The sequence below is a fragment of the Chaetodon trifascialis genome, chromosome 9, assembly GCF_039877785.1.
Source record: "Chaetodon trifascialis isolate fChaTrf1 chromosome 9, fChaTrf1.hap1, whole genome shotgun sequence".
Taxonomy (NCBI): domain Eukaryota; kingdom Metazoa; phylum Chordata; class Actinopteri; order Chaetodontiformes; family Chaetodontidae; genus Chaetodon; species Chaetodon trifascialis.
The window spans coordinates 1,168,890-1,181,187 of NC_092064.1; the positions used below are offsets into that span (position 1 = coordinate 1,168,890).

The window sequence follows — 12,298 nt, forward strand, 5'->3', positions numbered from 1 at the left end:
AGTAACCAGAAAAAAGTAACAGCACTGATTACTGTCAAATTTCACTGGTCTGAACTTCATAAAGGCCACGTAGTGTGTTTCCTCACCAGCACAGTGACTAACAGAGCTTGGATCTTTGGGTCAGTCAGCACCTCTTCATCCAGCAGAACATTGGACTCTGATACTGACACCTTGCGAAGGTGAGAGTTTCCGATTCTTTGTGTCTCTGTAATTATAACACAGAGGACCTACATTAAATATCTCCTGGAACAAACTGCATCATATTTGACGTAGGAGGAAAGACAAGGATTGTACTCTGACCTATCTCATAGTCATTTTCTGCTACACGTCTCATCTTTGGAGGGGTGGTCATACCCGACTCCATCTCTGGTCTCTTTGGTGCTTTAGAGTCCGATATGAGATGATCAAAGCTCTTCCTGGTGCCTGGCAAACACACAACCACAACAAATACATTTGCAATCTGGAGGTGTAACATTTATTTTTGGATGCTCTTCCAAAGAAAAGCTGTACTGTACATAGCAAATGGATGAATCATACCCAGGAGCTTCTTTGTGTTGGCCTGTGAGGGCTGACCCATGTCCAGGCTCATGGACTTGCGTGTTCGTGGGCTGATCTGGCCCACTGTGGGGTAGTGATGGGCTGACAGGTATCGCTCTGAAACCTGGGGTGATGTCCATGGCTGAGTCTCTCGCAGAGTTCTAAGAGGAAGGTAAATGGCAATGGTCAGGTAACACAACACAACTTGATGTGCAATTCAAAATGTAAAACCTGGACAATATATGATATAAATAAATCTATGGCACACTGGAATTCTCACTACCTTTAATTCTCACTTTGTTTCAGTTATTTATCAAGGTTATACACACATTGATCTCAGAGAAGTTCATTCTGTTCTCAAGGCTCAGCTTTTCTAAAATTATCTTTATTTGTTTTAATGCAGCATTTGTTTTAATGGAAGCTGAAGACAATGAAGAAGAGCTCAGAGATGAAGAACCACGAATGACTACTAGGTAGATTAATTTAACAAGTTTAGGTCTAGAGCCATGCTAGCAGGTTTGGGGGCTCTACTTAAACACAGCGGTGCTTTGAGCTAAATGCTAACATCAGCATGATAACATGCCCACAATGATAATGCTGGTGTCTTGATGTTTAGCAGGTATAATGCTCCCCACATTTACTATGTTCAACATCACAAGGAGTATTTTGATGGTACAGAGCAGCTGTGGAAGTATGTGCATAGATCAAATAAAGGTCCACCCTACCCAGAAGAGTTGACTGTTCATCAGGTTACCAGTCTAGATACTTTTGAATTTTGCAAAACGAGGTATAACATTAACTTTACTAAGACCAGAAACTATTCATAGCTTACCTCTATTGTTGTCACTAAGAGGTCATATCTGATGAATATTGCAGAAGACTCAATTATGAGAAGAGGTAAAGCTGATATACCTATGTAGTGCCATGCTCTGGTGCTAGGTGATCTGAGGTGGTACCAAGTGAGGGAATGGCGGCGCATGCAGAGAGACGCAGCAGAGACTGGGGACTTGGAGGTCGATTCATTCATCACCGGGGCTGAAGTCACTGAGGCAGTTCGCAAGCTCCTCGGTGGCAGAGCACCAGGGGTGGATGAGATCCGCCCTGAGTACCTCAAGTCTCTGGATGTTGTAGGCTTGTCTTGGTTGACACGCCTCTGCAACATCGCGTGGCAGATGGGGACAGTGCCTCTGGACTGGCAGAGTGGGGTGGTGGTCCCTCTTTTTAAAAAGGGGGACCGGAGGGTGTGTTCCAACTATTGGGGGATCACACTCCTCAGCCTCCCTGGGAAAGTCTATTCCAGGGTACTGGAGAGGAGAATCCAGCCGATAGTCCAACCTCGGATTCAGGAGGAACAATGCGGTTTTCGTCCTGGCTGTGGAACACTGGACCAGCTCTATACCCTCCACAGGGTGCTTGAGGGTTCATGGGAGTTTGCCCAAACAGTCCACATGTGTTTTGTGGACTTGGAGAAGGTATTCGACCGTGTCCCTCGCGTCATTCTGTGGGAGGTGCTCCAGGAGTATGGGGTTGGAGGCCCTCTATTGAGGGCTGTACAGTCCCTGTACAACTGGAGCAGGAGCTTGGGCCGCATTGCGGCAGTAAGTCGGACCTGTTCCCGGTGCATGTTGGACTCCGGCAGGGCTGCCCTTTGTCACCGGTTCTGTTCATCATTTTTATGGACAGAATTTCTAGGTGCAGCCAGGGGCCGGAGGGGATCATGACCGAAAGAATGAGGTCCCGGATACAAGCGGCTGAAATGAGTTTCCTCCGCAGGGTGGCGGGGTGCTCCCTTAGAGATAGGGTGAGGAGCTCTGTCACCTGGGAGGAGCTCAGAGTAGAGTCGCTGCTCCTCCACATCGAGAGGAGTCAGCTGAGGTGGCTCGGGCATCTTTATCGGATGCTCCCTGGACGCCTCCCTAGGGAGATGTTCCAGGCATGTCCCACCAGGAGGAGACCCCAGGGAAGACCCAGGACACGCTGGGGTGACTATGTCACTCGGCTGGCCTGGGAACGCCTCGGGATCTCCCCGGAAGAGCTGGGGGAAGTGTCTAGGGAGAGGGAAGTCTGGGCGTCCCTGCTCAGACTGCTCCCCCCGCGACCCGCCCCGGATAAGCGGGAGAAAATGGATGGATGGATGGATGTTTTTACTCACTTCTATGTTCACCACTCTTCTGGAAGCTCTCACTCAGTACAGCAGGTCCGAACTGTGGAACTTTGGAGTACAGTTTGGACTCCACAAACCCCCTAAACTGGACTTTATTCCACCGGAGCTACTACGGCCTCCAGAGCCCACCACCATCCCCCCACTGCTGCCTAGGAGATGGAGGAGGCACCGTAAACAAAAGAGGGGCAAGAGAGCCAGCTTGCGTGCTAGGCTACAAGCTAACCCTCACAGACCGGCGCTCACCAGTGTCTTCCTCACTAATGTCAGGTCTCTCGCCAACAAAATCGACGTGGTACGTCTAAGCATAGGCAGCGCCAAGGAGGGGTTTGCCGGTGCTTCAGCTCCCCCTAGTGGTAACATAGCCCCCCCTGAAATCCAATAAAAAATCATTAAACAAAGCATATTTTTATGACATTTTATCTCATGTGCTTTTTTATCATTTGCTGTCAGGGGTCTCAGCTCTAAACCCAAAGCACAGATCTTTTTTAGATCAGAGGTGCTTATTGACTATGGCACAGAATTATGACATCACTGAGGATAACTTAAATGCAGAGTTGCATCAAGCCCGACGTCTTCTCGAAAGAAAATCACAACAGGGACACTCTGTTAACACAACTTTGGAACTTTGAACACTCATGGCACCATACTAGGACGCGTTTATGGACTTGTACAAACTCCTCTGTATATCCCTGACATTACATCTTCTTCCTGTAAACGATCTTTCTCCTGTCTCCGCCATTTGAAAACCTGTCTGAGGAGCAGAAGCAGAGATGCTCGTAGCAGTAACCTTGGACTTTTGGCTATCAATATTCAATTCAATTCAATTCAATTCAATTCAATTCAATTCAATTCAATTCAATTCAATATGCCATTAAGCACGAGCCCTGAACGTCGACAAGATCATCGATGCATTCGCCCTCAGCCATAACAACCCTTGATCTGTGCATAACCTTTGGCTTTTGAATTAAGTGTCAGACAGTGGCATAATAATACAGTTCTGGAATACTTGCAAAACTATATTAACGTTGTGTAGTTACTACTGTTTATGTGTGTGCTTGTGCACATACTGTATTTCTATGAGCACACCCATAGCACCTGCAATCAAATTTCTCTGGCACTGCCCCTGCGTCTAAGGATTGTCTCTCGCTGGATGGACAGCTGTGTTGCCATTGTCACAGAGAACTGGCTGGACGATAACATCCCGGGCGCAGCAGTGGAGCTAGCAGGGCGCTCTCTGTACCGGGCAGACAGGTCTGCAGCTTTGGGTAAGAGCAGAGGCGGAGGTTTGGCGCTGTACGTACGTAATGCCTGGTGTACAGCTACACACACCGTCGGCACATTCTGCTCTCCTGATTTGGAATACCTGGCGGTGAAATGCCGACCGTTCAAGCTGGTTAGAGAACTCTCGCCCATTGTTATTTTGGCCGCCTACATCCCACCGCCGGCTAATGCTAAGCTAGCATTAGAGGAGCTGTACTGCCTAATCAGCGGGCAGATGAATGACAACCTGGAAGCAGCTGTGATTGTGGCGGGAGACTTTAACCATGTTGAACTGAAGGCGGTGTTTCCCAAATTCCATAAGTACATAGACTTTCCTACCAGAGACAATAACATTTTGGATCAGGTCTACTGTAACATCCCTGCTGCTTACAAGGCTGCAGCAGCTTCACACCTGGGCATGTCAGACCACATTTCAGTGGAACTGATTCCTGCCTACAAGCCTCTGGCCTGCAGAACAAAGGGGACCACCAGGACAGTACAGGTATGGACTGAAGAGGCCTCCTCTGCACTTCAGGACTGCTTTGAGCACACAGACTGGAGTGTGCTCAGTGAAGGGGCAGACCTGGAGGAGTATACATCATCTGTATCGTCCTATGTTCAGTTCTGCACTCATGCTGTCCTCCCTGTTAAGACCATCACAGTGTTTCCCAACCAGAAACCATGGCTGGATGACACGGAACGGTCCCTGCTGAAAGCCCGGGATACCGCCTACAGATCTGGAGATAGGCTGGCTTATAGCAGGGATCGTGAAGAGCTGAAGAAAGGAATTAAGCAGGCCAACCTGCGGTATAAACAGAAAATTGAAGACCACTTCAATAACAACAACCCCCAGAACATGTGGAGAGGCATCAGAACCATGATGCCAGTCCAACACTCAGCTCAACAGCCATGACTCCACCCTGCCTGACACCTTAAACAGCTTCTTTGCCCGCTTTGACATGTCAGGCAGCAGAGAAGCTACAAATCTACCCCGGCTGGAGGAGCAGCACCAGCCCCTCGTCCTGCAACAGCACCAGGTGACATCCACCCTGAGGAGGATCAACACCCGCAAAGCTACAGGACCGGATAAGGTGTCCGGCCAGACTCTGAGAAAATGCGCTAACCAGCTAGCAGGAGTGTTCCTGGACATTTTCAATCTGTCCCTGCAGCTGTCCATGGTTCCTGAGTGCCTCAAGTCCTCCACCATCATACCGGTGCCTAAGAAGACGTCTGCCACCTGCCTGAATGATTACAGGCCTGTTGCACTAACCCCGGTAATCATGAAGTGCTTTGAGCGGATTCTTCTCAGGTACATCAGAGACTTCATCCCCTCGGACCTAGACAGCCTTCAGTTTGCCTACAGAGAGAATTGGTCTACAGAGGATGCTGTCTCCATCACCCTGCACACAGCCCTGACCCATCTGCAGCAGCCCAACACCTGTGTCAGGATGCTATTTGTTGACTTCAGCCCAGCTTTTAACGCCGTCATCCCAGATAAGCTGGCGCTGAAGCTACACGTCTGCCTGCGTCACTGTGCCGCTGGATTAGAGACTTTCTCACCAACAGGCCTCAGGTGGTGAGAATAGGGAACACAACACCATCCCCTCTGGTCCTCAGCACGGGCACACCACAGGGCTGTGTGCTCAGTCCAGCTCTCTTCACCCTGTTCACACATGACTGTGTTGCCATCCACCCCACGAACACAGTCGTGAAGTTCGCGGATGACACTACAGTAGTGGGTCTCATCTAAGACAACAAGGAGACCCACTACAGAGAGGAGATTTACCAGCTCACCCAGTGGTGTTCAGCCAACATTCTGGTTCTGAACACAGGGAAGACCAAGGAGGTCATTGTGGACTTTAGAAGGTCCACGAAGACGAATCACGCCCCTCTCCTCATGGACGGAGAAGTGGTGGAGCGTGTGGACAACATCAAGTTCCTGGGCCTCCACATCACATCTGACCTCTCCTGGTCCATGAACACCTCCCGCCTGGTTAAGAAGGCACAACAAAGGCTTTTCTTCCTCAGGAAACTGAAATGGGCTGGACTTTCCTCTCGGCTGCTCATGAACTTTTACAGGGCCACGATCGAGAGTATCCTCTGCCTCAGTGTGACAGTGTGGTATGGCAGCTGCATGGCACAGGAGAGGAAACAACTGGCACGGGTGGTAAAAACTGCACAAGGCATCGTGGGCTGCCCCCTTCCTGACCTGGACTCTATATATACAGGCCGGGTCGAGAAGAGGGCAAGATCCATTGCCACGGACCCCAGCCACCTGGGCCACAGACTGTTTGTACCGCTTCCATCAGGAAAGCGGTACAGGAACATCCGAACAACCACTAACAGACTGAGGGACAGCTTCTTCCCCAGAGCTGTCAGAGCCTTTACACCCTGACACAGTCACTCCCACCTATTGGAGGGAGAGACTGTGAGGACACTTCTTTTTGCACACTGCACTTTGACCACCTTCACCTGCACCTTCTGTGTACTTAACATTTAAGTACACACACTGTACTTACTTTATCGCTACTTCATTTCAGTCTATTTGATTTGATTTGATTTAGATTTTTATTACATTTTTGGTATATTTTCATTGCATTTTATGTATATTGTATATATGTTTTGAATGCTGACTTTTTATGCCTGTGAGTTTACTTTATCTTATTTTATTATCTTTCTTCTACAGGGGGGTTGCAATGCTAATTTCGTTGACATGTCCATGCTCAATGACAATAAAAAGCAATCTTGAATCTTGTATACCAAAAAATGTGAAGTACAATACAGACTAAAAGTGACTAAGCTCATGAGCATGCTCATCATCTTGAATTTCAAATAATCTACCCATTTTGTTGTGGATACATCAGGCAACCTCATTCTTGGTTCACAGCCTCACCTGCAACTGGGATCAGTGATGTGACTGGAATAGGTGTCCATGGGTACTGGGTCCATGGAGAGGTCAGAAATTAGTAGTGACTTCCGGTGCTTGAGGCTGCATCGACTTCGGACCTCCTCAGATACAGTGAGCAGCCCTGCACAAAACAGCAAGGAGGGATTATGGTCTTCAGCGATAGCATGCCAGACCCAAAAGAACAGGTAATTGTTCACAGGCTTAGTCTATATAAGTGAAGGCCCTCTGATACAAGAAATGACTGGATGCTGACAATTCACAAAGTAGGTGTTGGTAAATATAATACTAACTAACTTGGTTCCTTAACTTTCTCACATGCAAAATACCTTCTTTTTTTTTTTTCTTTTTTTTTTTTTTTTTTCCAATTTTTCCTTAAGTAAATCCATAAAACAAAAAATCTGGTCCAAGATAGTCAAATGTTCGCATACCATTACACAAGTCTTAATTATGTTCAGCTTTTCTTAGCTTTATCATGTTTCTTTAGTAACATAATATGGTAATGGTCTTACATTTGAATAGTATTCTAGTAGATGTAGATATTTCACATGGTGCAAAGGGCAAGTGTAGCATAGTACTATAATGTATAAATGAGGATGTATAAAATGCCACTGGGCATGTTACGTACCAGCCAGATAGGCCACACTATGGGTGTTGACCTCAAACTTGTCACATTTCAGATGCTTGCTGATGAGAGCCAACAGTGTGTGCAGGATCCTCACCGTCCTTGCTACTGTGGTGGGTGATGGGTGTCTATAGCCTACAGACGCAAGTTAGAAATACTTCTGCATTAAAATAATCAGTGAAAAACTCCACCTAGACATAACAATAATACAACATGCTGTGGTGTGCAGCATACCTGTTTTAAATTCATTCTGACTTGCTTCCTGAACCACTGCAATTGAAGTAAACTATGTGCATACCTTAAAATGCATTGTTAACTTACACTGACAGAAGAATCATCTCTGCTTCTGCTGTTGGTCATTGTATTTTCTCTATGTATGTATGCCAATTATATGAATACATGCAACCACAGATCCAACAAAGACCACATTTTATTGAACACTGAATAACTGCCCGTGAAGGCTTATCTCTATAAGTGATTGCTTTACCTTTGAGTAAGTGGCCCACTAGTGCAAAGTTGAAGTTGGCACTAAAGTTAAGGCCCACAAAGTGATCCATCTGCTTACAGTGCCATTCTAAAGGACGCCTGATCTCCATGAACACATCTTCTGGACTCTAGAGGAGCATATAAAGAAGAGAATAGAGGGATTAAATGAAAAAAACAAAACAAAAAAACCCCCCTCACTTTTAACACATAGTAGTAGGTCTCTTCATGTACTTAGTGGGTCAAAGATGAATCAGTTCTTAAATTTCTTTTAAAACCGCACTTTGGAGGTCTCTTGACTTACTACAGCTTCTTGAAGATATTTCACCTCTCATCCAAAATGCTTCTTTGGTCCAGTTCTTGAACTTTTGTCAGAGGTATTTCTTCTTTTGCTGTCAGACCTTTAACACTATGTGCACTAATACTCCATATGTGGCCTTTTATAGCTGTCAGAGGTGCATCAGCAATGATAATACATTAAAGAGCAACTTAACATCCTGTTTATCTTGAACACACCCCTTTCACATATCAGAATCAGAGTCAGAATCGGCTTTATTGGCCAAGTATGTGTGCACATATAAGGAATTTGCCGCTGGTTTAAACACTGCACTCAATGTACTTGCTTAGAAAATGAAAAATACTGCTCAACAAGGACAAACAAGATAAAAAAAAAAAGACTTAGACTGAACAATAAGTTAAGCAGTGCTAAAAATAAATAAATGCAAAGAATGATGAGGCAATAAACAATATACAAAATGAAATACATATTATTACATACATATTATACATATTCAAAGAATGCATTCAAATGCACTCATCATCACTAGCAGTGGTAGGACAAGTAGAAAGCTTTGTAATTCTGGGTGTAGTGTGCTAGGCAACTTTACTTTCTCTAGAAAAAACAAACAAAAACAAACTACCATTGCAACCAAGACTACAGACTGGGATGATGTAAGAATGAGACTACATACAGATTTAGTGTGAAGTTAATTTTTTAAATTCTCATGTGACCTTGAGCACCTCTCAGCACAGCCTGAGTTAGCTGTCCAAGCTCAAAATTTACTGATTTTCACTACACACAACATTAAACTGTTGGAATGATGAGCTAAGGAGACCTTGTGCCTTCTGTGTTTTACAGTGTGTGTTTTACCTTGTCATTGAAGACACGCATTGTGTCCAGAGTGTGAAGATTCTGCTCCAGCAGGGCGGTTCCAGCAGAGTAAAGGTTGACTTCATCCAGCTGCAGCACAGCAACTGCCACCCAGAACAGAGCTTTGTGCATGGGAGACTCCTGCAAGCACACATGGGGTTGGCTTGGGCACTCATGAACTGCTGACTATTCAACCAATTTAGAACTACCACGTACAGTAATTTAGCTTAGCATAGATATTCCACACAATAACAATCAACAGCACCAGTTTTGATGGCTGCTCCATCTTTCCTCCAGAAGGGGAGCCCATGACACTGACCTACTCTGCAAAGTTCTTTGAGGGAACTGAGAGTGGAAATTGCTACATACACTGTTGAGTCTGTGCTTTGTTAATTTTCCAAACCAGTCAGCAGGAGCAGCCAAATATCAGCCAGAGACACATCAGGCATACAAGTAGAAATTTCATCTATTGAAGGATCATCTTCATTAATTTGTTAAAACTGAGAAAAAGCAATGAAGTCAGCACAGACTACCCTTCAACCCAACACTAACGGCTGCAGGTAAGGTTAAAGAAAACTGAAAAACAATGGTTTGCCTTGTTAGTATTAATATTCAGCAGTAATGAAACAGAGTGGTGACATTTTGCTGTGGCTAGCACTGGAGCTACAATGGTTGTATACCTTGCTGAGTAAAGGCTGCAGCTTGGTCAAAGCAATGACTGTGGCCTCTATTAATACTTGGCTGTTGTAATTGTCCGGTCCCTTCAGACAACTTTCCAGACCCTGTGATGAAGAGGGAAATGAGAGGACAGGAGCAAGAAGCAGGGACAGTAATAAATTTTATAGTAATTCACCACATGGCATAACAATAGGAAATATTCATAGGTGAAAAAGAGGTTTCAACTATGCATTCTTAACATCACTCGAAGAAAGCTTTTGATGAAAATAAGACATGACATTTGTGTACCAACCCTTTGTTACATAAAAACCTGATACCAACCAATAGCATCTTTGAGAAATACAACTCAACTTAAAAGTGTACAGGGCCTCTTCAAACCTGCAATCAATATTGAAGTAATATTCAATCACATGTCTCTGTATGATGTGAAATTGGTCATATATACAGTAATAATAAAAAACCTGTGGAATGTTCCAAATGTTTGCTGCCCCGGTCACAACTTGTCTGAAACATGTTGCTGGCATCAAATTCAGAATATGAATATATTTACAAAAATCAATTAAATTAATGAGCTAAAGCATGAAATATATTGTGTATTAATTGTTTTAAATTGAGTATATGCCAAAAAATAATAACAAGTGATCACATTATGCTCTATTTATGTTTTACACAATCATCCAAAGAAAAGTAGTAAACAAAGAAAAAGAAATCTGATGATTATACTACAAACTATGTATATGAAGAGGATTATCATTAACACATTAGAGATAATCATTATACTGTATGTCTGGTTTACTCCATCTCAACAATATAAGAAAGGCTCCTGTTTTGAAATATTGACCTTTGAGAGTGAATTCAGAATAAAAACATGACATGCACAATAAATAAGAGGCAAAATCTATATTGATAGCCTATCAAGCAGTATAGGGGCACTGTAGAGCTCAGACTGAATTTATAAACATCTCCAGCAACAGGTTTTCTAGAACATGGACCCTTCATGATGCCTGTTAAATAAATGCATTGTTGACTTGCTATGAGGTGTTGTAAAAATTGGCTTAAGTGTTTAGCGGTCCCTACAATTTGACTAGACACAAGCAAAGGCAATGGAAATGGAAATGTGTCCATCTCCTGATGACAAAGGATTTGGTATTGGGGCGTGAGAAGAAAGTAACAGGTGAAGGTGAAGTAGGTCAACTTGACAATACTGCAGATTGCTCTCTATAACTGAAATGTGTCATGATCATGGGTCATAACATAGGTTTGACAGGGAGAGTCGTATGGGGAAACGTGCGCTCTCACCCGGTCTATGCTGAGCAGAGGGCTGGCCTTGCTGAGGATTCGGATGATCTGCTTAATCTGGCCATGGCTCACCCTCTTACTGATGCAACCAAACACCACCAGTGCTCTAGGTTGGAGAGATGGGTTGTACTGGAATGCAAATCTGGAATCCAAACACGCAAAACACATGTGTTCCACAGTGCACATTTATGTTCTTAAAATAGATGCATTAAAATGAAATGGAGGAGGGTCATACTTCTGTGCAAGTTCTGTCCACTGGTCTAACCACTTGCAGGCTGGGATGTCCCTCATACAAGCCTGGAGAAAAGACAAGACAGACCTAACAGACTGAAAGAAACTGACAGACATGCCAAATCTCTTACTTTGAAAATGCACACACAGCAAGGTGCAGACCAGTGTCGTAGATTTGGCAGATCTATCAAAAATAATGCGTCAACTAGTGGGGAAAACTGGACCCTCAAACCTTTACAGGTCAAGAACATAGAACACCACATTTCGCTGTTAACCTCCCACACAAAGAAAGTTTGCTAATCAGCTATTTAAATTTTAGCAGTTTCATATTGATAATAAAGTTTAAGAATTTCTTGTTGCATGCCAGCCTTATTCACCTTCTTTTACCGTTTTGCTCCACAATCAAATTAAGTATTTAATGAATGGAATATATTGTAAGAAATATTGCTATGAATATTGCTATGATACAGAAATGTTTAATACAATAACATTTCCAGCTATAATGCTGGTTAACCAGCTAACTCGCTGGTTATTCCTATATGAAACAGATGTGTTGGGGCAACGCAGAAGGAGTGGAAAAACAAATGTCTAGTTAACTTGATTTTCTCTGCTGACCTCCATGATCTCCAGTAAAGCCTCAGTAACAGTCTCCAGAGAGGAAAGAGCGAATGTCTCCCTCTCATAGGAGCCCGGTGAGAAGGAGCGGTCTCTGTAACTGGAGCGGAAGGCAATGACGGCAGCTGACTTGACTTTGCTGATACCAAACAGCAGGTAGAACTTGGGCAGGGAGAATTCAGTCAGGCTCAGCCTCAGAACCTGCTTTGTCTCCTCTGAAAATATTGAACACATCAAAGATTTATTTTAATATGACATAAGTTGCCTTTATTTTTTTGTGTGTGTGTGCTCCACACAAACTCTAGTTTGAGTACTCTCATCTTTCAGATTGCTCTCATATTAGTCTCTTAC

The 12,298-nt window shown here is 44.2% G+C and overlaps 1 protein-coding gene across 5 annotated transcripts in view; it reads right to left on the reverse strand.

The window, feature by feature from the left end:
• The window catches only part of nf1a (neurofibromin 1a), a 170,923-nt gene that overhangs the window by 8,112 nt on the left and 150,513 nt on the right, over nt 1-12,298 (reverse strand). For all 5 annotated transcript variants that reach the window (XM_070970162.1, XM_070970164.1, XM_070970161.1 and 2 more), the window contains 11 exons: nt 11,948-12,162; nt 11,337-11,398; nt 11,102-11,243; nt 9,805-9,906; nt 9,125-9,265; nt 7,979-8,105; nt 7,495-7,626; nt 6,855-6,990; nt 538-698; nt 301-423; nt 87-205 (listed from right to left, as the gene is read on the reverse strand). In XM_070970162.1, the coding sequence (XP_070826263.1) occupies nt 87-205; nt 301-423; nt 538-698; nt 6,855-6,990; nt 7,495-7,626; nt 7,979-8,105; nt 9,125-9,265; nt 9,805-9,906; nt 11,102-11,243; nt 11,337-11,398; nt 11,948-12,162 (1,460 nt within the window). The remainder of the gene's footprint in view (nt 1-86; nt 206-300; nt 424-537; nt 699-6,854; nt 6,991-7,494; nt 7,627-7,978; nt 8,106-9,124; nt 9,266-9,804; nt 9,907-11,101; nt 11,244-11,336; nt 11,399-11,947; nt 12,163-12,298) is intronic.